Genomic DNA, 27236 nt, shown 5'->3' with positions numbered 1-27236 from the left:
GCGACAGCGGCATCCCATATGCCTGCTGGTTCAAGTCCTGGCTGCTCCTCTTCTAATCCAGCTAGCTGCTAATGTGCCTGGGAAAAGCAGCAGAGGATGACCTGAAGTACCTGGACTCCTCCACCCATGTGAGAGACTCAGATGAAACTCCTGGCCATTGTGGCCATTTGGGGAGTGAACCAGTGGATGGAAGACCTCTGTCTCTGTCTCTCCTCCTCTCTCTGTAACTCTGCCTTTGAAATATATAAATTTTTTTAAAGACTCAAAATAAGTACGCTAAATAGTTTGTATTGGGATACTGTATTTAACAAATGTAATTACCAGGTTCTTCCCTTAAAGTACCTTAATTAGAAAGAAAAAAAAGTTTTTATCTCAGTGAACTTGTTAAGACTAAACCATTCAGATGGTACTGGAGAGACAGTATATCTGACAGTTTATAATTAATATTAAGAGACAGTATAGCATTTCTTTCTAGAAATCCAACGTTTGACCCAGTTTTATGACTTTAATTAATCTATCAGATCTTATGGTGCCGCTACTGATACGCTCCTTTTCCAATATCCTGCAGAATCCAGTGAAACTTGTCAGAAAATGGTACCTAAGCGGGCTGGTGATCTAATCGTAGCCATTAGTTCTCCATAAGATTTTGCTGACTCTAAGTGTGTTTGGTCTTTGGTTAAATTTTCACTGAGATATGAAGTCATGTGGAAATTCCAGTCAGTTCACAACTCGGTGTGATTGCCATCATGGCTTTCGTGTTTGTGTCAATTTTAATACTGGCTGGCATTCTTGGTTTCAGCTGATTTATATTCCCTCTCCTTGCCAACCTAAATATTCCTGAGCTGTGTTGAGACTTGACTAGCAATGTTATTTAGACATTTAGAATAAAGGCACAATTTTTTTTTCTGCAGAGACTTGGTAGATGAGGCTAAAAACTACCTCCTATTGCCTCAAGAACGACCTCTAATGCAAGGACCAAGGACAAGACCACGGAAACCCATCCGATGTGGAGAAGTACTCTTTGCAGGTGTGGATCTTAATACACTGTGATTAAGCAAAGTAGCTTCCTGTGTAAGAATTGCCACTTGAGTAATCATTTGGAAAGCTGTGATACTTAGTCATAAGAAACACGTAATAAGCCAGTATATAGCTTGATTCTTAATCCATTATCTAACAGTGGTATTCTCTAGAAGACTACTCTATTTTTATATACATCCACATCATACAGTGGATGTTTTGTTGAAGTGAGTTACATACATTAATTTACATACAATGCACGAGTCACCTCATAATTACTTGTAATGTCAAAAAAGATTATCTTAAATAGTTACACTGTTTCCAAGTCCTGTCAAGTTAGGTTAAGCCCCAAAACAACCTGCTGTGTTATTTTGCTCCTACTATCTAACCCTAAACCTTTGAGATCTTTCTATTTCAAGTGCTTTAATTCTGTCCACATAAAGTCAGCTCTCTTGTTCAACTGAATAACTACTTTCTCATTGTTTAGTAAAGCCTCTTACATGGTAAGTGGCCCTAATTCAGAAATCTAAAATGCTACAAAATCTGAAATGTTCTGAGCATCATATCAGCACTCAGAAAGTTTCAGATTTTGGATTTTGGATCACAGATGCTCAACTGGCGAAGTCTATACATACATTCCATAATCCAATCTGCATTTCAGATAGGGCATACTCAACCTGTAGTAGTTCATTGTCCTGAAATTTTTTTTCAAATCCTGATTCATGGAACTAGCTGGGGTGTATGTGTAGTGTTCATATTTAAGCCTCCAAGGTTCAGTAATTCCATGCTTCTTAGATATGGGCTTCCTCTGATTCTGTTGTCCCATTTCAGTATTTGAAGCATTCTGTTCCTTTTAATCAGGGAATTAAATCTCTGGGACATAGTACCCTTCCCCATCAGCTAACTTTTCATGTTTAATTTAATTTTCTCTTAGCATGTGGGAATATATCTTCTCCTATAGTTTTGGAAGCCAGATTTTACAATTTATGTTTATAGCTTCTTCTGAAATTTGTTCATCTAATTTTCTTCAAGTAGATTACAGCATTTCTTTGCAAAGAAAACTCATACCAAATAGATACCAAATTTTCTTCTTTTTCTTTCTCATCCTCATCATGATCTTTTTCCTTCTCTTCTATTCATTTTGTTTTAGATTTCAAACAATTATTAATTAATTCTCCATGCACTGACTTCTCCCATACTCCCAGTGTCCTAATGTCTCATTTTACTAACAAATTTATCATTTCTGTTGCCATCCTTATTTATTCATTCTAAAATTTTAATCCTATATTTATGCATTCACATGTACATGTTCATATACTCATGTGAGTTCAGACACTTGCAGGCCCACACCTGCACACATCTGCACCGTTTCTCATTACATACCTATCTATGGTTACCAAAGATTGGTGAATAAATTGTCAGACCTCGTTAAGTTTTCAAGGAATCCTATATAACATTCCTTTTTTTTTTTTTTTTTTTTTTTTTTTTTTTTGACAGGCAGAGTTAGACAGTGAGAGAGAGAGACAGAGAGAAAGGTCTTCCTTCCATTGGTTCACGGCGCACTGCGCCGATCTAAGGCCAGGAGCCAGGTGCTTCCTCCTGGTCTCCCGTACGGGTGCAGGGATTCCTTTTAATGTTGATGTTTAAACTAAATAAGTTATACTTTAAGGTTCTTTTATCCATAAAGTAGTTTGTGTCCCATAGGTAAAAGAATGCTATAAATTATATCAGAACTTTTGTTTCCCAATTTTGAAAGCTATTGTCTATATTTTAAAGTTGAAAGGCTGCAAGGTCTAATTATCTGGTACCTGTAGCTTCATGTCATGTCCTGTTCAGGAATTCTGGTGCTGATGCGGTATTTGTGGCAGCATGTGCATTGCTATGAAGATCTGTTAATTGTCTTAGGTGGCTGTCAGTTTTGGTACCTAGAATGGATATGACAATGCACTGCTGGTTCATCATCTCAGAATAGTCTGGCTAGGACTAGAACTTAGATTAAGGGAGAGGATGGGGTATTGGGAACTCCAGAGAAAATGGAACAGAAGAGAGCCAGCTTACAGTCAGATGCTGAAGGCACAGCCAGATAGGTGTACAGAAAATATATTTCAGTGTCAGAGTCTTTCTCGATTCAAGGGTGCCAGTCCAGTGGAAGGAGACAGGTATACCCTTGAGGTTGCTGAGACACAGTAACATAGCTCCCTCTAATGGAGGCGTAAACTTGACTTCTGTTAAACTGTTCCGCAACTGCCATCTTTTTGCTGCTGATTCCTGTCACACTCTTCCAATATGATGAGATTATGAACTGTCCAGTGACTTGTTTCCGATGTGTAGCCTTCTTTACTAAAATCTTTTTTGCCTCTTTTGATAGGATCATAATGTTAATAAGGCCACACTTTGCCTTCCTTAGAAACCAGTAAAATCGTCTCAGTTTCATGATTTCAGACTCTTAACTGTTGATTTTATAGTAGCATATTGCCAATTTGGTATCCAGTTCCTCCACTATTATTGTTAATGACTTGAGGTTAAAGACAATTTCTAACTTATCTTTCTAGATTTCAGATCCAGTAACAATCTTTCAGAATAGACACTCAATGAAAAATAATTCAGTGCTATTTGTTCTAAAGAGCACCATTGAGAAAATAGCACTAACCTATCCTGATAAACAGAAAAACAAAAACACAAAACAATGCCAGTAGCAATAGTGGATTACAAATACTGCCTTGTTTATGAGAGGTAACCCATTTTTATTTAACCTTTTTTGTGTTTTTCTGACTATAAAAGTGAATATACATAGGCAATATAGAAACTTTGATTAACAGGAAAAAAAATGAAGGAGAAAAGTTAAATCACCTATTACCTTTTCCATTTTCATTTGTGGAGAAGAGCCATTAACTCTTCCTTTACCACTGGTATTTGCTTTCCCTGCTTTCTCGATCTTTTTATTTTGTCCTGATCTACACTCTGCCTATATTATCGAGTGATGCTATTCACTCATAGAATTTTAAATCTTGTCTCATTTGTCTCTACTTAAAAGTTAATCTTCAGATTGCTTTGGTTTTTATTGCAATTTTGTTTTCAATATCTTTGGGATGCCAAGCCACTGATTTTCACGTAACCCTGAAATGTGAGTCCTACTTGCTTTATCATTCTGTGAAAATAAAATAAACATTAGAAGCCTAAAATCAAATCTATAACCACAGTGGTTTTCTACTTAGTAGCATTTTTTAAAATATTTATTTATTTATCTGAAAGGCAGAATTACAGAGAGGCAGAGGCAGAGAGAGAAAGAGGTCTTCCATCTGCTGGCTCACTCCCCAGATAGCGGCAACGGCTGGAGCTGAGCTAATCCAAAGCCAGGAGCCAGGAGCTTCCTCTGGGTCTCCCACGCGGGTGCAGGGGCCCAAGGACTTGGGGCATCTTCTACTGCTTTCCCAGGCCATAGCAGAGAGCTGGATTGGAAGTGGAACAGCTGGAACTGGACCAGTGTTCATATGAAATGCCAATACTGCAGGCAGCGGCTTTACCCACTGTGCCACAGTATGGTCCCCTACTCAGTAGCATTTTACTCTTATGAATATCTTCATTTCTGACCTTTACTCTTATTTCCATTAGGGTTCTTGTTGCTTAACAATTTTGTGTAATTAGTGTGTGTGTGTGTGTGTGTGTGGTTTTTATTTTTTATTTGTTGTTTTTAGCTTTAGTAGCTCAGTTAACCTCATTCTAGATACTTTCTGCAAGTTGCTTTCTTTAAGGTAACACTTTTAAATCAAATATGTCTGAAGAAATCATCTTTACAAACAATAGCTCGTACATATGAAACTGTATGTCTACTCAAAGGCTCCCAACATAAAAGTAAGGATAAGGAGAGAGAAGTGTTCATTACCCTGATTTGATTAACACACATTATATATCCATAAAGATGTACAATTATTAAGTGTTAATGAAAAAAATTCCATGTTTAAGAAGATGAGTTAAAATAAAATGCAATAAATTTAAAAAGTAAAACTGTGTGTCACCTTTCGACAGTATTTTTCCTTGAGTGCATTGCTTAACTCAGATTGGCATTTCCCGGGGTAGGTGCTGTGGCACAGCAGGTAAAGCCTCCTCCTGCAGTGCCAGCATCCCATATGGGCGCCGGTTCTAGTCCCAGATGCTCCACTTCCCATACAGCTCTCTGCTATGGCCTGGGAAAGCAGTAGAAGATGCCCCAAGTCCTTGGGCCCCTGTACCCAAGTGGGAGACCTGGAGGAAGCTCCTGGCTCCTGGCTTTAGATCAGCACAGCTCCAGCCGTTGCAGCCATCTGGGGAGTGAGCCAGCAGAAGGAAGACCCTCTTTCTCTCTCTGCCTCTGCCTTTCTGTAATTCTGCCTTTCAGATAAATAAATAAATATAAAATAAAATGAAATGAAATAAAATAAATCCCAGAATAGTGACTAAAATAATAGTCTTATTTTGCTAAGTACAGTCTATTCAATTTATAATAATAATTTCAATAGTTCTACCCCAGTTCCAGTGTATTAGTGTGCTTGGTCTGCCGTAACTGAGTGCCCTAGACTGTGTGAGGCTTCTCTCTTGAGCTTATAGAAGTTGCCTTCTCTTGTATCCTCACATGGCCCTTTCTCTATGCACATACACAGAGATCTTTGATGGCTTCTTCTCTTCTAAGGACATCAGTCCAGGGGCCAATGCTGTGGCAAAGCAGGTTAAGCTGCCACCTGTGGTTCTGGCATCCCATATGTGCACTGGTTCGAGTCCTGGCTGCTTCACTTCTAATACAGCTCCCTGCTAGTGTGTCTGGGAAAACAGTGGAAGATGGCCCAAGTGCTTGGGCCTTTGTTACCCAGTTGGAAGACCCAGAAGAAAATCTTGGCTCCTGGCTTCAAATTAGCTCAGCTCCAGCTGTTGCACCCATTTGGAGAGTGAACCAGCAGAGGGAAGATCATTGTCTTTGTCTCTGTATCTCTCTCCCTCTGTAACTCTGCCTTTCAAATAAATAAATAAATCTTTAAAAAAAAAAAAAAAAAGTCCTGTTAGCTAGGACCCCACTCTTATGACCTCGTTTAACTCTAATTACCTCCTTAAAAGCCCTATCTCTGTATTGTCTCAGTGGAGGATTGGTTTCAGTATATCAATTTTGGAGAGATAGAATTCAGCCTGTAATACCCTGTTATGTTGTCCTTTGCTGCCCTGGTAATCATAGTACACTTAAGACCACCATGAAAGTAGAACCAAACAATCTTCCTTTTCTTACATCCCTAAGTCACAAAAAAAACCATAAATTTTGTTTTCTAAAAGCCTATTTTTTTTCTTTTATGTTGAAGAATAGCATTTATGAAGTATTACTTATTTGATTTAGAACCATTTAATCCAGTAAAAAGCTGGTTTTAAGTTACTTCCCTTATAAAATTATAACTGAAATTTAGTAATTAGGCTATTGGTCTCAAGTGCTATAAATCCTCACATTTCTAGCCAAGTTGTATTTCAGAATTTGGGATACTGAAACCCATGGCATTTATCCAATTATAGAATACAAATTTAAACAAATTAATATACATAAAACTTGCTGTGATTTAGTGTTAGTTGACTATTCTGCTTTAAAAGAAACCATCCTAAAATAAAATTTATATAGCACATTGAGATTACAAAATTAACAAAGTGAACTTTCAAATCTATCTAGAAAAAAAGGTTAGGAGCATTTTCCATTTTCAGTTGGGCTCAGAAAGTTGCTTGGGACACCCTTAGGAGCCAGTAGTTAAAACAAGTGTTTTAAGGTTTGCAGTACTCTTAGAACCTCATTTCTTAAATGAAAAATATTTGAAAGATTAACCAATTCACTTATGTGCCATAATCATACTTTTTTCAGGAATCACTCAGAAAAGCTTTATAGAACTTAATGTTTAAGAGGTGTTTTTTTTTTTTTTTTTTTTTTTTTAGTTTTTTGTTGGTTTGCTTGTTTCCTATTCATGCTGTTACTTTGCTCAGTCTGCCGTAACAAAATACAATAGAACGGTGGTTAAATTATTTTCTTTCTTTTTTTTTTAAATGACATAGTGTTTGCCTACAACCTATGCACATCCTCTGATAGGCTTTATTTATTTATTTTTATTTTTTTGACAAGTAGAGTTAGACAGTGAGCGAGAGAAACAGAGAGAAAGGTCTTCCTTCCGTTGGTTCATTCCCCAAATGGCCACTGCGGCCGGCACTGCACCGATCCGAAGCCAGGACCCAGGTGCTTCCTCCTGGTCTCCCATGCAGGTACAGGGCCCAAGCACTTGGGCCATCCTCCACTGCCCTCCCAGGCCACTGGAAGAGGAGCAACTGGGACTAGAACCCGGCACCCATATGGGATGCTGGCGCCGCAGGTGGAGGATTAACCAAGTGAGCCACGGCGCCAGCCCCAAATTATTTTCTTATACTCCTGGAGGCTCTAAGTCTAAAGTCAAGGTTCCAGCCAATTCAGTGTCCGGAGAGGGTTCACTTCCTGCCTTGTGGATGGCTACCTTCTTGTTATGTCCTCACGTGGCATCCACTTGGTGTGTGCACGTGTGGAGAGGTGGGGCAGGCAGTGGAGAGAACAAACAAGAGCTGTGGTGTCTCTTCTCACAGGAACAGTAATTTTATAGGGTTCGGTCCTCACCCTTATTAACTCACATAAACCCATTTACTTCCTTAGAGGCCCCATCTCCAAGTACAGCCAAACTATGGATTAAGACTTAAACATACGAATTTGGGGGTGGCAGAAAACAGTCATTCAGTCCCTAACACTCACTTGTGAAAAATATAATGTCTTCCGTGTTTTATGACCATAAATGTTGTATATGATAGTTTAGAATTCAATGCAGGCCGGCGCCGTGGCTCAACAGGCTAATCCTCCGCCTCGCGGCGCCGGCACACCGGGTTCTAGTCCCGGTCGGGGCACCGATCCTGTCCCGGTTGCCCCTCTTCCAGGCCAGCTCTCTGCTGTGGCCCGGGAGTGCAGTGGAGGATGGCCCAAGTGCTTGGGCCCTGCACCCCATGGGAGACCAGGAGAAGCACCTGGCTCCTGCCATCGGAACAGCGCGGTGCGCCGGCCGCAGCGCGCTACCGCGGCGGCCATTGGAGGGTGAACCAACGGCAAAAGGAAGACCTTTCTCTCTGTCTCTCTCTCACTGTCCACTCTGCCTGTCAAAAATAAAAAAAAAAAAAAAAAAAAGAATTCAATGCAGACTATAGACTAAACAGAAAGCAAAATATTTTGCAATTTTAGAAGTTTTGTACTGTTTTAGTCATAACAGTACGTATTAAGAGACCATGAGTTGATCAGCCAAAAACTGTCTCTCTAATATAATAAAAGAAAAAGAAGATTCTGAGTTGTTGTTTTTTGGCTTTTGATAGCACATTACGTTTATCTAGTACTATATACAAGTTTTTTTTTTAAACTCATTTTAGATACGTAAAAGAGGATTTCAAAAAGTTCATGGAAATGGAATTAAGAGATAAAATTATTCTGGAGCAAAACAGTTAAGCCCATGCCTATCTTTTTTTTTTTTTTTTTTTTTTGGACAGGCAGAGTGGACAGTGAGAGAGAGAGACAGAGAGAAAGGTCCTCCTTTGCCGTTGGTTCACCCTCCAATGGCCGCTGCGCTGCAACCGGCACACCACGCTGATCCGAAGCCAGGAGTCAGGTGCTTCTCCTGGTCTCCCATGGGGTACAGGGCCCAAGGACTTGGGCCATCCTCCACTGCCTTCCTGGGCCACAGCATAGAGCTGGCCTGGAAGCGGGGCAACTGGGACAGAATCCAGTGCTCCGTCCGGGACTAGAACCCGGTGTGCCGGCACCGCAAGGCGGAGGATTAGCCTATTGAGCCGCAGCGCCGGCAGCCCATGCCTGTTTTTAAAATGTATTTTCCTTGAACTTTTTTTTTTAAGATTTGGAAAGCAGAATTATAAAGAGAGAGAGGCAGAGGCAAAAAGAGAGAAGTCTTCCATCAGCTGGTTCACTCCCCAGGTGGCCACAATGACCAGGGCTGGGCCAGATGGAAGCCAAGCCAGGAGGTTCCTCCAGGTCTCCCGCATGGGTACAGGGGCCCAAGCACTTGAAACACCTTCTACTGCTTTCCCAGGCACATTGGCAGGGAGCTGGATCAGAAGTGGAACAGCCCGGACACGAACCAGTCCCCATTTACTGATCTTTTTGCTGTCTCCTTTGTTTTGCCTTATCCAGAATGTAATATAGTTGGAACCACATAACTGAGTCAGAAAAACAAACCATGTTTCCCTCTGCTCTCAGATCACAACAGTCAACATAGAAGAATTCTATGACCTCAAAAGGTGTAAGGATTTCTCTCCACCAGTAAGCAAGCAATCAATTTTGCAGTGGACATCAGTTGGGCATCCTCTTCCCCAGTTCAGTTCCAGCACTATCTCCCTGAGATAGTGTCAAATCCCATGTGTCGAGGGCTCAGTCCCCAAGGTTTCCCTCCCTTTTAGATGCCATTTACAAACCCCAGTTTGTTTTACCTGTGCTTCCAACCAATAGACTACAAATCAGGGTTCCTGCAGCTGCCTGTTTGGTTTTAATTTGCTCAAGTGGTTTGTGAAGTCAGGAAAATTCCTACACTTAGTGGTTTTCTATAAAAGACATTAAAAAGGGGCTGGCGCTGTGGCGCAGTGGGTTGATCCTCCGCCTGTGGCACCAGCATCCCATATGGGTGCTGGTTCTAGTCCCGGCTGCTCCTCTTCCAGTCCAGCTCTCTGCTGTGGTCTGGGAGAGCAGTAGAAGATGGCCCAGGTCCTTGGGCCCCTGCACCCACGTGTGAGACCCAGAGGAAGATTCTGGTTCCTGGCTCCTGGATTTGGATCAGTACAGTTCTGGCCATTGTGGCCATTTGGGGAATGAGCCAGCAGACGATAGACCTCTCTCTGTCTCTCTCTGTCTCTCTGTCTCTCTCTGTCTCCCTCTCATTGTCTGTAACTCTACCTCTCAAATAAAGAAATAAAACCTTTAAAAATAAAAGACATTGAGAGGATCAGATGCACGGATCTTACAAGCCCTGTCCAGGTCCAGCACCCTTCAGGAACCTCCATGTGCTCAGATTATCTAGAAGCTTCCTGAACCTCGTCCTTGCAGGTTTTTATGACGTTTTCAGTATAATGTGCATACTTGATTAAATCTTAAGTCATTGGTGATCAGCTTAACCTTCAGTTCCTTCCCCTTCCCCTTAGGATGGTGGATAAGACTAAAAGTCCCAGCACTCTAAGCACACCTTGGTCTTTGCCCCTATCCTGAAGCTACCAAGAGGCTGCCAGCCAAAGGTCAACTCATTGCCATCCAAAAACATAATTATCACTTTAGCGATTCCAATGATTTTAAGAGTTATAGGTAGGGAAGTGGAGGTGAAGACCAAATACATATTTCACAATGTCATAGTAACTTTTCAGACTGGCTTCTTTTTGTTAAGTTTCCTCCATGTCTTTTCATGGTTTGATAGCTCATTTTTTATTACAGCGTTATCCGTTGTCTGGATGTACCATAGTTTATCCATTTACCTACTGAAGGGTATCTTGGTAGGTTCCTATAGCTGCCTCCCAGGGTCCACATTAGCAGGAAGCCAAAATCAGGAGAGGGAGCCAGATATCAACCCCTGGTACTCCAGACATGGGCACGGGAGCCCTAACTGGCTTCTTTTTTTTTTTTTTTTTTAAGATTTATTTATTTCTTTGAAAGGCAAAGTTGTTACAGAGAGGCAGAGGCAGAGAGAGAGAGAGAGGCAGAGAGGTCTCCCATCTGCTAGTTCACTCCCCAGATGGCTACAATGGCTGGAGCTGTGCCAATCCAAAGCCAGGAACCAGGAACTTCTTCCAGATCTCCCACGTAGGTGCAGGGGCCCAAGGATTTGGGCCGTCTTCTACTGCTTTCTCAGGCCATAGCAGAGAGCTGGATGGGACGTGGAGCAGCTGGGACTTGAATTACTGCCCATATGGGATGCCAGCACTGCAGGCGGCAGCTTTATCCACTATGCCATAGCACCGGTCCTCCAACTGGCTTCTTAACCATTAAACTAAACACCCCAGCCCAGTAGTATTTTGCTTTTAATTTTAAATTCTACTTTTTCATTGCTGATATATAGGAAAAAGATTGATTTTTTGCATATTAACTTGGCATCCTGCAACCTTGGTATAATTGCTTGGTAGGTCCAGAAGGGTATTTTTGTTGATTCTTTCAGGTTTTCTACATAGACAATTATGTCACCTGTGAACAAGAATAGTTTCTTCTCTTTATTTATTTATTTTTATTTATTTATTTGAAAGTCAGAGTTACACAGAGAGAGGAGAGGCAGAGAGAGAGAGAGGTCCTCCATCTGTTAGTTCTCTCCCCAGTTAGCCGCAATGACTGAAGCTTCGCCAATCAGGAGCCTTATCCGGGTCTCCCACATGGGTGCAGGGGCCCAAGGACTTGGGCCATCTTCCACTGCTTCCCCAGGCCACAGCAGAGAGCTGGATTGAAAGTGAAGCAGCCAGGACTTGATCCGGCGCCCATATGGGAGCCGGCACTGCAGGCAGCAGCTTTACCTGCTATGCCACAGCGTGGCCCCGGCAGTTTCTTAAATAGTATGCCTTTTATTTCCTTTTCTTGTCTTACAGCATTAGCTAGGACTTCCAGTATGATGCTGAAAATCAATAATGAGTGGGAACATTCTTGCCTTGTTCTTGATCTTAGAAAGCTTTAACTCTTACCATTAAGTATAATGCCAGCTGAAGGGATTTTGTAACTATTCTTTATTAAGCAGAAGTTAAGTTTTCTGAGAGTTTTTATGAGGAATGTGTATTCAATTTGTCAGATGCTTTTCCTGCTTCTGTTGATACAATTCTGAGTTTTCCGGGCCGGCGCTATGGCGCAGTGGGTTAACGCCCTGGCCTGAAGTGCCGCCATCCCATATGGCCGCAGGTTTGACACCCGGCCACTCCACTTCTGATCCAGATCTCTGCTATGGCCTGAGATAGCAGTGGAGGATGGCCCAAGTCCTTGGGCGCCTGCACCCACGTGGGAGACCCGGGTAAGTCTCCTGGCTCCTGGGTTTGGATCGGTGCAGCTCCGGCCGTTGCAGCCATCTGGGGAGTGAACCATCGGATAGAAGACCTCTCTCTCTGCCTCTCCTCTCTCTGTGTAACTCTGACTTTCAAATAAATAAATAAATCTTTAAAAAAAAACAATTCTGAGTTTTATTTTTTAGCCTGGTGATATGATTTTTAAAATTTGAACCCTCTTGTCTACTCAGATAAATCCTGCTTGGTCATGGTATATCATCCTTTTTATACATTGTTCGTATTTTTCCACTTTTTAATTTTGATTCCTTATTTTACAAATGAGGAAACAGTGGCTCAGGATTTCCCCAACATTGCAGAACTGGTAGAAGCAGTAGTCAAGCCTTAATTTTCTAACTAAATTCAGTGTTTTATCCATTATATACAATATTACCTTACAATTCTATTTGAATAGATGTCGTTGTCCTCCTTTGTCAAATGGACATGATACTAATTTATTTAGAAAATTAATTAAGGTTATAGCAATCCCAGTGGAATAAATGAAAGTTATGACTGTATTTGGACCTACTTCTAGAGACATTTGCTTAGTCACACATGGATCCACAGTGAGGTTAGCAGGGACTGACACACTGTTTGCTTTAGGGCACATGCTCTTGATCATTTCTGTTTCTTCCCTAGTCGGTGGGTGGTGCAGTGGAGATGCCATTTCCAGTGTTGAAAGATACGATCCACAGACAAATGAATGGCGCATGGTAGCTTCAATGAGCAAAAGGCGATGTGGAGTTGGCGTCAGTGTCCTTGATGACCTGTTATATGCAGTAGGAGGCCATGATGGATCCTCTTATCTCAATAGTGTTGAAAGGTGAGTAAAGAGAACTTGAAATGTTTTCTCTATTGTACGTGCAGTGTCATTTGAGATATTAATTAGCAAACAGATGTGACTTGAGTCTGTGGCACTGGTTGGCAGCCTAATCCTTGTAGCATGGCATACATACAAGTCCTCTATGATCTGTTCTCCACCTGTTTTCCCACTTTGCATTGGAATCCACCATTCCCTAAATATGCAACTACGGGCCCAACAAATTGCTCACAGTTCCTGGCAAAACTGTCTTTTTTTTTTTTTTTAAAGATTTTATTTACTTATTTGAAAGTCAGAATTACAGAGAGAGGAGAGGCAGAGAGAGAGGATGCCGCTGGTTCACTCCCCAGATGGCTGCAACGGCCGGAGCTGCGCTGATCTGAAGCCAGGAGCCAGGTGTTTCTTCCTGGTCTCCCACGTGGGTGCAGGGCCCAAGGACTTGGGCCATCTTCTACTGCTTTCCCAGGCCATAGCAGAGAGCTGGATCAGAAGAAGAGCAGCCAGGACTTGAACCAGCGCCCAAATGGGAGGCCGGCAGTGCAGGCAGTGGCTTTACCCGCTACGCCACAGCGCCAGCCCCAACACACCGTCGTCATTCATGTCGGTTTCCCTATGTGTGCGCTTGCTTCTCTTTCTTCCCTGGAATATTTGCCCTTTTAAGACTTACATTGGCTGGCGCGATGGCTTAACAGGCTAATCCTCTGCCTTGCTGCGCTGGCACACCAGGTTCTAGTTCCGGTCGGGGCGCCGGATTCTACCCCGGTTGCCCCTCTTCCAGGCCAGCTCTCTGCTATGGCCCGGGAGTGCAGTGGAGGATGGCCCAAGTGCTTGGGCCCTGCACCCGCATGGGAGACCAGGAGAAGCACCTGGCTCCTGGCTTCGGATCAGCGCGATGCGCCAGCTGCAGCGGCCATTGGAGGGTGAACCAACGGCAAAAAGGAAGACCTTTCTCTCTGTCTCTCTCTCTCTCACTATCCACTCTGCCTGTTAAAAAAAAAAAAAAAAAAAGACTTACATATCCTTCAAGAATCAAATGTTAGTCATTACCTAAAAATTCTCTGATGGTCATGCAAATAAGTTAGTTTCTCACACCTTTATTCTTTATGTATCTTTAACAAGCTTGTTCCTAATCCATTGTGCTATAATTGTTGAGCTGCCTTTACCCATAATATCTGTCACACAGGGCACAATGGAAACCTTACGGTAACTGATGCTTTAAAAGCTTCTCGCTCTCACGCACCCTTTTCCTTCCCACGATGTTGATTTAAGGTGATCCTTGGTATTTGCACAACACACCTCTGAAACCATGCAGCAACTCAGGTCCCAGTGTGGCTGGAAAAGCACCGAGGAATCAGTTCCATAAAAGTGGAGTGGCTGGGGGAGCGTACTTAAATATACCGAGGGAATGCTAGCTGTACTTTATGGAATAAAGTATTGTCCAGTTCTAGAATCATGATATAAAACTAAGATATTTTTTGCCGGCGCCGCGGCTCACTAGGCTAATCCTCCGCCTTGCGGCGCCGGCACACCGGGTTCTAGTCCCGGTCGGGGCACCGATCCTGTCCCGGTTGCCCCTCTTCCAGGCCAGCTCTCTGCTATGGCCCGGGAGTGCAGTGGAGGATGGCCCAAGTCCTTGGGCCCTGCACCCCATGGGAGACCAGGAGAAGCACCTGGCTCCTGCCATCGGATCAGTGCATTGCACCGGCCACAGCGCGCCTACCACGGCAGCCATTGGAGAGTGAACCAACGGCAAAAGGAAGACCTTTCTCTCTGTCTCTCTCTCACTGTCCACTCTGCCTGTCAAAAATAATAAAAAAAAAAAAAAACTAAGATATTTTTTAAAATAAACAGGTTATACAAATATAAGCAAAATAATTAAATATTTTATCTCAGTTACATTGAAGCCTGTATATATCAAAATATAGATTTTGGGAGCCGGCGCTGTGGCGTAGTGGGTAGAGCCACCACCTACAGTGCCGGCATCCCACATGGGCGCCGGTTCAAGTCCCAGCTGCTCCACTCCCAATCCAGCTCTCTGCTATGGCCTGGGAAAGCCCTTGGCCCCTGCACATACATGGGAGGCCTAGAAGAAGCTGCTGGCTCCAGCCATCCCACTGTTGTGGCCATTTTGGGAGTGAACCAATGGATGGAAGCCCTTTTTCTGTGTCTCTCTCTCTCCCTATAACTCATCTTCTCAAATAAATAAATAAAATATTAAAAAAATAAAAGTAAGCCGGTGCCACGGCTCAACAGGCTAATCCTCCGCCTAGCGGCGCTGGCACACCGGGTTCTAGTCCCAGTCGGGGCACCGGATTCTGTCCTGGTTGCCTGTCTTCCAGGCCAGCTCTCTGCTGTGGCCTGGGAGTACAGTGGAGGATGGCCCAAGTGCTCAGGCCCTGCACCCCATGGGATACCAGGATAAACACCTGGCTCCTGCCTTCGGATCAGCGCAGCGTGCCGGCCATTGGAGGATGAACCAACGGCAAAGGAAGACCTTTCTCTCTGTCTCTCTCTCACTGTCCACTCTGCCTGTAAAAAAAATAAATAAATAGATAAAAGTAAAAATGAATATATTCTTTGCCCCAATGATTCTTGTCTATCCATTTACACAGGGAGAAAGATACAAGAATAATCACTGTTTTGATAGCAAAATATTGGAAATAGTCAAAGGATATATGGATAGGAATATGATTAAGTGACATGGCATATACAGTGTAACAAAATAGTTCAAAAGAAATCTCTTGTGCTATATTTCTATAAATAGATCTCAGATATCTTGAAGAGAAAAACAGTGCCTACTGTGGATATATTTATGTAAATAAAACAAGCTCACAGATGAATATGCATATGGGTACATGTATACTTATTTGAAAACATTTTACTGAAAAGTCTTAAAGAATATATGCCAATCACAATGAGAAGAGACCAGAGTTCAAGTGGAACTCAAAGGGAAAATTAGTTTTGTTGATACTGTTTTGATTTTTTAAAATATACATTCATGTACAGATTGTTATATACAAATGAATTTCAAAGATCAAAGTAGGTTTCCATGCATTTTAGTTATTAATCTGCCCTTATTTAAGGGAGATAACATATATAAATCCTTTGGTGTGAAATATGTAACATAGCCAGACTTCCTCTGTGGAATAAGAACTCTGCTCTTGATGTGTTCTTTACAGGTACGACCCCAAAACAAACCAGTGGAGCAGTGATGTGGCCCCTACGAGCACCTGCAGGACGAGTGTTGGTGTGGCAGTACTTGGAGGCTTTCTGTATGCCGTGGGAGGCCAGGATGGTGTGTCTTGCCTCAACATTGTTGAGAGGTGATTTTTTTTAAAATACTTTTCAATTTTTTTAAGGACACCTAGGACAGTTTTAAGGAAACAGTTACAGCCAACTTAGAGCATTAGAGGATTCACAATTCAGTGAATTTACCATAGGCTTTCAGGAAACAGTTTTCAGCTGATCTTAAAGGCTAGAAAGATTAAAAATATTTTAAGCATTTTTTAAATTGATTTTTAATCGACATGCAAATACTTATTGATGGTGAACAGCATGTTTTGCAGTAGGCACACATCGTAGGATGCCTGGATCAAGCTAACTAACTTTGTGGCACATCACAGGCTTTTCATTTTTTTGTGATGACACTTTTCAAGTATTCAATACACTTACAGTCATGGTGTTGTACATTATATCTTTGAACTTATTCCTCCGGTCTAAAGTCAGAGTTACTCAGAGAGAGAAGGAGAGGCAGAGAGAGAGAGAGAGAGAGAGAGGTCTTCCATCCACTGGTTCACTCCCCAGTTGGCCACAACAGCTGGACTGGAGCTACACTGATCTGGAGCTGTGCCGATCCGAAGCCAGGAGCCAGGAGCTTCTTCCGGGTCTCCCATGCAGGTGCAGAGGCCCAAGGATTTGGGCTTTTTTTTTTTTAAGATTTTATTTTTATTTATTTGAGAGGTAGAGTTATAGACAGTAAGAGGGAGAGACAGAGAGAAAGGTCTTCCTTCCGTTGGTTCACTCCCAAAATGGCTGCAACAGCCGGAGCTGCGCTGATCTGAAGCCAGGAGCCAGGAGCCTTATCCGAGTCTCCCACATGGGTGCAGGGGTCCAAGGACATGGGCCATCTTCTACTGCTTTCCCAGGCCATAGCAGAGAGCTGGATCAGAAGAAGAGCAGCCGGGACTAGAACTGGCACCCATATGGTATGCACCACTGCAGGCAGCAGCTTTGCCCACTACACCACAGCGCCGGTCCCTCTCATCATCTTTTTAAGATGTGAATGTTATCAGGCAGTCCTTGGCTTTCTGTGCTTAGTTTATTTTGCTTAATGTAATGACTTTTAGTTCCATCTGTGTTGTTGCAAATGACAACCTTTCTTCCTTTTACGGCTAAGCAGTATTCCTGTGTGTACTTGTACCACACTTTCTTCATTTATTAGTTGATATTAAACATTTAGGTTGTTTCCATTTCTTAGCTCTTGTGAACAATACAGCATTAAACGTGGGAGTGCAGATGCCTCCTCAGCAGCTTGATTTCATTTCTCTTGGATCTATACCTCGTAGGATTCCTAGATCATTCAGTACTTCTATTTTTAATAGTTTTTTCCAGGACCTGCATACTGTTTGCCACAATATCTATACTAATTTGCATTCCTGCCAACAGCGTATAAGGGTTCCCTCTTCTCCACGTCCTCACCAGTACGTGTTATCCTTCGTGTTTTTTATGGTGGCCACCTCACTCTAAGTGAAGGAATATCATTATGGTTTTGATTTGCATTTTCCTGATGATTAACCATATTGAGCATTTTTTTGTGTGTACCTGATAGCCATTTGTACATCTTTCTTTGAGAAAAGTCTGTTTAGATTTACTCCCGTTTTTTAATGGGATTTTTTTATGCTATTTGTTTGGATCCTTATTATTCGGGAGATTAAACCCTTGTCAGAGATATAACTTAGAACTGTTTTCTTCCATTCTGTCTCTTCACTGTGTTGATTGTTTCCTTTGATGTGCAGAAGCTCTTCAGTTTGATGAAATCCCCTTGGTCAATTTTTGCTTCTGGGGTCTGATCCAAGAGTCCTTGTCCAATCCAATTTTCTGAAGTGCTTCCCCTGTACTTTCTTTATTTTTTTTAAATATTTATTTATTTAATGAAAGTCAGAGTTACACAGAGGGAGAAGGTGAGGCAGAGAGAGGTCTTCCATCCGATGGTTCACTACCCAAATGGCTGAAATGGCCAGAGCTGGGCTGATCTGAACCAGGAGCCAGGAGCTTCTTCCAGGTCTCCCACATGGGTGCAGGGGCCCAAGGACTTGGGCCATCTTCCACTGCTTTCCCAGGCCATAGCAGAGAGCAGGATCAGAAGTAGAGCGGCCAGGTCTTGAACTGGCACCCATGTGGGATGCCGGTACTTCAGGAACAGGGTGTTAACCCGCTGTGCCACAGCACAAGACCCACCATATTTTCTTTTCAATAGTTTCAAGGTTTCAGATCTCATGTATAGGTCTTTAATTTGCTTTGAGTCTGTTTTTGTACATAATAAGAGACAGGGATCTGGTGTCATCCTTCCTCATGTGGATATCATTTTCCTAGTACCATTCATTGAAAAGACTGTTTATTTTCCTTTTTTAATTTAAGATTTATTTATGGGGCCAGTGCTGTGGCACTGTGGGTTAAAGCCCTGGCCTGAAGCACCAGCATCCCATATGGGTGCCGGTACTAGTCCTGGCTACTCCACTTCCAATCCAGCTCTCTGCTATGGCCTGGGAAAGCAATAGAAGATGGCCCAAGTCCTTGGGCCCCTGCACCCATGTGGGAGACCCCGAAGAGGATCCTGGCTCCTGCCTTCGGATCGGTGCAGCTCCAGCCATTGTGGCCATCTGGGGAGTGAACCAGCAAATGGAAGACCTCTCTCTCTGTCTCTACCTCTCTCTGTAACTCTATCTTTCAAATATCTGGGTTCATGCTACCCACATGGAGACCTAGATTGAGTTCCTGGTTCTTGGAACTTGTGCTCCTTGCAAGCTGGCATCCCATACTAGAGTGCTAGTTCAAGTCCCAGCTGCTCTGCTTCCAATCCACCTTCCTGGTGATGCACCTGGGGAGGCAGTTAGATGATGGTCCAAGTACTTGGGCCACTGCTACCCATGGAGGAGACCAGGATGGATTCCTGGCTGCTAGCATCGCCTAGCTAAGCCCTGGCTGTTGTGCCCATTTGGGGAGTGAACCAGAGGATGGAAGGTCTCTCTGTCTCTGTCTTTCAAATAAATAAATAAATCTTTTTTATTTTTTTATTTTTTTGACAGGCAGAGTGGATAGTGAGAGAGAGAGAGAGAGACAGAGAGAAAGGTCTTCCTTTTTGCCGTTGGTTCACCCCACAATGGCCGCTGCGGCCGGCGCATCTCACTGATCAGAAGCCAGGAGCCAGGTGCTTCTCCTGGTCTCCCATGCGGGTGCAGGGCCCAAGCACTTGGGCCATCCTCCACTGCCTTCCCGGGCCACAGCAGAGAGCTGGCCTGGAAGAGGGGCAACCGGGATAGAATCCGGTGCCCCGACCGGGACTAGAACCCGGTGTGCCGGCGCCGCAAGGAGGAGGATTAGCCTGTTAAGCCACGGCGCCGGCCTATAAATAAATAAATCTTTTAAAAAATCTTAAAGATAATAAATTTTATTTCTGCCAAGACACTGTGGCAAAAAGTGTCCTAATGAAGCACCTCTGTGGGTGAGATCCCAGTGGAAAGAAGTGGTCTTTAAAAAAAAAAATTTATTTGAAAAGAAGAATGAGAGAAAGTAAGGTAGTATAATGCTTCTACATTTTTCTTTTTGCTTAAGGTTGCTTTGGCTATTCCAGGTCTTTTTGTCTCCATACAAATTCTTTCTAGTCTAGTTCTGAGAAAAATGTCATTTGTGTTTTTTAGGGATCATATTGAATCTGTAAATAGCTTTAGGTAGTATGGACATTTTAACAATATTTATTCTTCCAATTTATTAACACATAATGTGTTTCCATTTCTCATGTCAGCAATTTGTTTCATAAATGTTTTACAGTTTTTGTTATAGCAATCTTTCACTTCTTTTGTTAAATTTATTTTTAGATTTTTTTCCCCAAAGAAACCTTTTATTTAAGGAATACAAACTTCATGCATTTCATAAATAAAACTTTAGGAACATAGTGATTGTTCCCACCGTATCCGCCTTCCCACCCACACTCCTCCCCTCTTCTTCCTCCCTCTCTTATTCCCAGTTTTATTTTTAACTAAGATCTATTTTGGGTCAACTTTATGCACAGATGATTAGCTCTATACTAAGTAAAGAGTTCAACAAATAGTATGGGAAAAAAAAACTGTTCCTCAACAGCTGAGACAAGGGCTGTTCAAAATCATTGCATATTGAAGTTAATTTCACTTCCTTTTTTTTTTTAAAGCATTCTTCTTTTTTAGAAACTTAATTAACTTTAAAGAGGAACCCAAGAATGATACATCTTTTGCGAGTACTTAGACATAACTATAACTTATGAGACATAAAAATATCCTCCATTTAACACACTAAAACAAAGTAAATCTTTGAGAACAAGTTTTACTATTAACTCTCATAATGCAACTCTTTGAGGACAGAGGTCCTGCATGGGAAGTTAGTGCATAGTGACTCCTGTTGTTAATTTAACAGTTAACACTCTTATGTATGACATCAGTGACCATCCGAGGCTCTTGATATGAGCTGCCTAGGCTATAGAAACCTTTGGAATCCACAAACTCCTTCAGTATTTAGCCAAGGCCATAAGCAAAGTGGAAGTTCTCTCCTCCCTTCAGAGAAAAGTACATCCTTCTTTTTTTTTTTTTTTTTTTTTTTTTGAGAGCGAGCCACTTCTTCCACTCTCTCTTTTTTTTTTTTTTTTGGCAGGCAGAGTGGATAGTGAGAGAGAGAGACAGAGAGAAAGGTCTTCCTTTTTGCCATTGGTTCACCCTCCAATGGCTGCTGCAGCCGGCGCATCACGCTGATCCGAAGCCAGGAGCCAGGTGCTTCTCCTGGTCTCCCATGCGGGTGCAGGGCCCAAGCACTTGGGCCATCCTCCACTGCCTTCCCGGGCCATAGCAGAGAGCTGGCCTGGAAGAGGGGCAACCGGGACAGAATCTGGCGCCCCAACCAGGACTAGAACCCGGTGTGCCAGCACCGCAAGGCGGAGGATTAACCTGTTAAGCCACGGTGCCAGCCAGTACATCCTTCTTTGATGACCACTTCTTTCCACTGGGATCTCACCCACAGAGGTGCTTCATGTAGGACACTTTTTGCCACAGTGTCTTGACAGAAATAAAATTTATTATCTTTAAGATTTTTTAAAAAATTTATTTATTTATTTGAAAGACAGAGACAGAGAGACCTTCCATCCTCTGGTTCACTCCCCAAATGGGCACAACAGCCAGGGCTTAGCTAGGCGATGCTAGCAGCCAGGAATCCATCCTGGTCTCCTCCATGGGTAGCAGTGGCCCAAGTACTTGGACCATCATCTAACTGCCTCCCCAGGTGCATCACCAGGAAGGTGGATTGGAAGCAGAGCAGCTGGGACTTGAACTAGCACTCTAGTATGGGATGCCAGCTTGCAAGGAGCACAAGTTCCAAGAACCAGGAACTCAATCTAGGTTTCCCATGTGGGTAGCACGAACCCAGTTACTTGAGTCATTACCACTGCTGCTTCCCAGGGTGCACACTAGCAATGGAGTCAGGTACTCTGGTGGGGGGTTATTAATGTTTTAGCTAATGTCTTCATCTTCCCTACTAGGCCAGATGCCTATCCCTGTTCTGCTTTTTTGATGTTGGCGTTGATTGCTATAAAATTCCGTCTTAGTACTTCCTTTGCTTTACACAAATTTTGATATGTTACATTTCCATTTTCATTTGTTTCAAGACTTTTTTTTTTTTAAAGATTTATTTTATTTATTTGAAAGAGTTACAGAGAAAGGTAGAGACAGAAAGGTCTTCCATCAGCTGGTTCACTCCCCAGATGGCCGCAACGGCCAGAGGTGCGCTGATCCAAAGTCAGGAGCCAGGAGCTTCCCCCAGGTCTCCACAAGGGTGCACGTGTCCAAGCATTTGGGCCATCCTCTACTGCTATCCCAGGCCATAGCAGAGAGCTGGATCGTAAGAGCAGCAGCCAGGACTAGAACCAGCGCCCATATGTGATGTAGGCACTTCAGGATAGGGCTTTAACCCACTGCACCATAGCGCCAGCCCCTTAAGATTCTTGAATTTCTTCCTTGACCCATTGTTTGTTCAGCAGCAACAGTTTCCATGTGTTTATGTAGTTCCCAAACTTCTTTTGTTACTGACTACTAGTTTTACTTCATTCAGATCAGGATAGATATTTGCAAGTTGGACATTTGACCTAGCAGTTAAAACCTGCTTAAGATGACCACATCACCTGTCAGAGTACCAGGGTTTGAGTCCCAGCTCTGCTCCTGATTCTAACTTCCTGCTATTTTGAAATTGGGGGAGCTGCAGGTGGATGGCTCAAGTGCTTAGGTCTCTGCCACCCACATGGGAGACCTCAGTTGATTTCCTGGCTTCCAGCTTTGGCCTAGCCCATCCCTGGTCATTGCAGCCATCCGGAGTTCTGTCTCTCTTTCTTTTTGCTCTTCTAAGTATAAAATATAAATAAATTGAAAAGGAAAAGATACTCAATATGATTCCATCTTTTTAAATTTGTTGAGATTTGCTTTTTGACCCACCATATGATCTGTCCTGAAGACTGTTCCATGTCCTATTGAGAACACTGTGTATTTTTTTTTTTTTTTTTTTTTGACAGGCAGAGTGGATAGTGAGAGAGAGAGACAGAGAGAAAGGTCTTCCTTTTGCCATTGGTTCACCCTCCAATGGCCGCTGCAGCCGGCGCATCGTGCTGATCCGAAGCCAGGAGCCAGGTGCTTCTCCTGGTCTCCCATGCGGGTGCAGGGCCCAAGCACTTGGGCCATCCTCCACTGCACTCCCGGGCCATAGCAGAGAGCTGGCCTGGAAGAGGGGCAACCGGGATAGAATCCGGTGCCCCAACCGGGACTAGAACCCGGTATGCCGGCACCACAAGCTGGTGGATCAGCCTGTTAAGCCACGGCACCGGCCAAGAGAACACTGTGTATTCTGTAGTCATAGTGTGCAGTGTGCTGTGGATGTCTATGATACCCAGCTGATCTAGGGTATAGTTTAATTTCACTGTTTCTTTGCTAATTTTCTGTTTGGATGATTTGTCCATTTCTCAAAGTGAGGTATGAAATTTCCTTACTATTCTTGTGTTGGAGTATATATTTTCCTTTAACTCATTAATATTTGCTTTATGTATTTGGGTGCTCTGATATTGGTTATAACTATATATATATTATAAATATATATATATTTATAGTTATATATATAGATATAGATATAGATATATATAGATATATATATCTATAGATATATATATAGCTGTTATTTCCTCTTGCTGGATGGAACAATTTGTCATTATATGACTTTTCTTATCTCTTTTTAGTACTTTTGATTTAAAATCTATTTTATCTAAGTATGGCTACTCTGGCTTTCTTTTGGGTTCCTTTTGCATGGACTGTCTTATTCCATCATTTCATTTTCAATTTTTTGCATCCTTAGAGATGAAGTAAGTCTTGTAAGCAGCATTTGGTTGGGTTTTCTTCTCTCCATTCAATTACTATATGACTTTAAAAAAAAAAAAAAAGGCCGGCGCCGCGGCTCACTAGGCTAATCCTCCACCTTGAGGCGCCGGCACACCGGGTTCTAGTCCCGGTCGGGGCATCGATCCTGTCCCGGTTGCCCCTCTTCCAGGCCAGCTCTCTGTTGTGGCCAGGGAGTGCAGTGGAGGATGGCCCAAGTGCTTGGGCCCTGCACCCCATGGGAGACCAGGAGAAGCACCTGGCTCCTGGCTTCGGATCAGCGCGGTGCGCCAGCTGCAGCGCACCTACCGCGGCAGCCATTGGAGGGTGAACCAGCGGCAAAGGAAGACCTTTCTCTCTGTCTCTCTCTCTCACTGTCCACTCTGCCTGTCAAAAAAATAAATAAATAAAAATTAAAAAAAAAAAAGATTGGTTGATTGATTTGAAAAAGCAGAGTGATAGAGAAATCTTCCATCTACCAACACACTCCCCAAATGACTGTAATAGCCAGATCTAAGACAGGCTGAAGCCATTAAACAGGAACTGCATAATGGTCTCTCACAGAGGTGGCAGGGGCCTAAGTTTGTGGGCCATCTTCTACTGCCTTGCCAGGCACATTAACAGGAAGCTAGATCATAAGTGAACTATCCAGGACTTAAACCAGCACTCTGATGTGAGATGGCAGTGTCACCAGTGATGGCTTAAACCACTACAGCATAATGCTGACCCTACTCTGTGTCGTTTACACTGGAGAATTTAATCCACTTACATTTAAGGTAATTAGTTATAAGTAAGGTCTTACTACTGCCATTTTGCTTCTTGTTTTCTTGTTCTATTGTAGTTCTTTTCTTTTTCCTCCCTTACGATCTTCCTTTGTTAAGTCTTTTATTCTTGTAGGTATGATTTGATTCCTTGCTTATTTATTTTTTCCGGAATAGCCGCCTTTTATTTTGCGCTTAGAGAAACAGAGGAAGATAGTTGGTGTCAACTAGCCCAATGTTGCTTTTTTGAAATGGAGGCTATGTGCATTAGGGAGAAGTGTAGAACCTGACAATTTGCATTTCTCATCAAGGATGGATCAGTGCATAAAGTTTGCAGATCATCAGTAGGCTGACGTGAGGTATTGGATGGAAAGATAATTTTTTAAAGATTAGAAAGGTAGGAGCCAGAGTTGTGGCACATGGGCTTGGGCCACCAGCTTCTCATGTGAGCACAGGTTCGAGTCCCGGCTGCTCTGCTTCTGATCTGGCTCCCTGCTGATGCACCTGGGAAAGGAATGGAGGATGCCCATGTGCTTGGACCCCTGCACCCGGGCGGGAGACCCGGATGGAGTTCCAGGCTCCTGGCTTCAATCTGGCCCAGCCTGGCTGTTGGCAGCCATTCACGAAGTGAACAGCAGATGGAAGATCTCTCTCTCTCTCTCTCTCAGCTGTTGCAGCCATTTGTGAAGTGAACCAGTGGATGAAAGATATTCTCTCTCTCTCTCTCTCTCTCTCTCTCTCTCTCTCTCTATATATATATATATATATATATATATATATATCTTTGTAACTGCCTTTCAAGTAAAATAGATGGATCTTAAAAAAAAAAAAAAAAAAAGTATTCAGGGCTGGCGCCGTAGTGCACTTGGTTAATCCTTCGCCTGCAGCGCCAGCATCCCGTATGAGCAGCAGTTCTAGTCACGGTTGCTCCTCTTCCAGTCCAGCTCTCTGCTATGGCCTGGGAAAGTAGTAGAGGATGGCCCAAGTGCTTGGGTCCTTGCACTCACATGGGAGACTGGGAGGAAGCACCTGGCTCCTAGCTTTGGATTGGCGTAGCTCCGGCCATTGCGGCCACTTGGGGAGTGAACCAACAGAAGGAAGACCTTTCTCTCTGTCTCTCGCTCACCGTAACTCTACCTCTCAAATAAATAAAAATAAAATCTTTTTTTAAAAAAAAGTAAAACTAGAAAGGGACATTTTGCAGGGCTTTCAGAGTGGCAAAGTTCCTTCCTCAACTTAGGTGGTAGCTGTAAGTGAGCTTACCTTATAACAGTTTTAAACTATGCAGTTGTTTTGAGTACCTTTTTGTTTTTCTTAATTTTTATCCATAACAGCCAGGGCTGAGCTGAGCCAAAGCTTAGAGCTGGGAATGCTGTCCATATCTCCCACAAAGGAGGCCAGAACCCCAGTCTTTGAGCCATCACTGCTGCCTCCCCGGGTCTGCAGCAGCAGGAAGCTGCAGTCAGGAGCCACCGCCTGGAGCTGAACCCATGCACTTCACTGTGAGACAGGGCTTCCTAACTGGTGACCCATCTGCTAGGCCAGCCCTGTGTGACTTTGTTTATCTGTGTTTTATTGTACACTGGAAGGGTTTATTTTAAAAAAAAAAAAAAAACTATGCAAAAAAAATCTACTTTCAGGTAGGATGTACTAGATAGTAACAGCCATCACTCTCAATCCAACAGCTAGGAAAGAAAGACAAATTACAAAATATATTGAAGAGATCAGAGATGAATGGAAGTAGTGAGATGTAGATGAACTACAGTAAAAGTCCATTGAGAAGAGAGCCCCTGTTATGTGACCTGGGGTCATAGGCTATTTTCTTCCCTGGCGACAATTTCCAAGTCTGAACATGGGTTGAATAGTGGGCGGGGTCTATGCAGAGGGCTTCTGTTGGAGGAAGGATGAATCAGGGAAACCATTGCTAGTCATGTAAGTTGGAGTGACAGGCGGAATCTAGGACAGCTGCAAACGTACAGCTTTCTCCCTACAGGGACATTTGCTGATTGGCAGCAGGATGGGGAGGGGTGTGCAGAGAAGGCTAAAGACCAGGTGGAAAGGCAGAGTGAAAGCCCACGCGGTCTCAGTGCTATGGCAGGAGGCCTGCATTTAAGATACGTGAGCCTGACCAAAGGCCAGTCCCTCAGTGAATGGAGGTAACGGGCCTGTCATCCTGTCTGTCCACTCCTCAGAAGTACGGGAGGGCGGGGAGATACGTCAGCTTCAGTTCTAGGATCCTGTTCGTTTATGGTAATGGCACGCATACATAAGAAACACGAGCCATCTGAAGAAACGGAAAATGTGGCCAGTAATTGAGAGGAGAAGTAGACAGTAGAAGCAGTCTTAGAACTGCTCCACATTTGGAGTTAAGACTTTAAAATAGGCCAGCGCCGTGGCTTAACAGGCTAATCCTCCGCCTTGCAGCGCCGGCATACCGGGTTCTAGTTCCGGTTGGGGCACCGGATTCTATCCTGGTTGCCCCTCTTCCAGGCCAGCTCTCTGCAGTGGAGGATGGCCCAAGTGCTTGGGCCCTGCACCCGCATGGGAGACCAGGAGAAGCACCTGGCTCCTGGCTTCGATCAGCACAGTGCGCCGGCTGCAGCGGCCATTGGAGGGTGAACCAACGGCAAAAAGGAAGACCTTTCTCTCTGTCTCTCTCACTATCCACTCTGCCTGTCAAAAATAAATAAATTTAAAAAAAAAAAGATTAAAAAAAGACTTTAAGTATAATAGATATATTAAATAAAAATAGAGGAAAAGATCAACAAATGGAAAGATAAGAAGCAGGTATACATTGTAAAAATGAAATGTCTACAACCAAGAACTCACGGGATAGGATTAAGGAAGAACTGGGGCCAGGCATTTAGCTGGCAGCTCAGATGCCTGTGTCCTACGTAGAGTGCCTGGGTCCAGCACAGCTCCTGA

At 43.2% G+C, this 27236-nt stretch overlaps 1 protein-coding gene across 1 annotated transcript in view; it reads left to right on the top strand.

Annotated features, from left to right (window-relative positions):
• KLHL20 (kelch like family member 20) overlaps window positions 1–27236 on the top strand; it is a 90336-nt gene that overhangs the window by 49308 nt on the left and 13792 nt on the right. The window contains exons 6-8 of the mRNA XM_062193002.1: window positions 912–1027; window positions 12721–12904; window positions 16081–16224. Coding sequence (XP_062048986.1) covers window positions 912–1027; window positions 12721–12904; window positions 16081–16224 — 444 coding nt within the window. The remainder of the gene's footprint in view (window positions 1–911; window positions 1028–12720; window positions 12905–16080; window positions 16225–27236) is intronic.

The sequence above is a fragment of the Lepus europaeus genome, chromosome 5 (assembly GCF_033115175.1).
Source record: "Lepus europaeus isolate LE1 chromosome 5, mLepTim1.pri, whole genome shotgun sequence".
Taxonomy (NCBI): Eukaryota; Metazoa; Chordata; class Mammalia; order Lagomorpha; family Leporidae; genus Lepus; species Lepus europaeus.
Note: the sequence above shows the minus strand (reverse complement) of the source record. Positions and strands in the feature narration are given on the sequence as shown.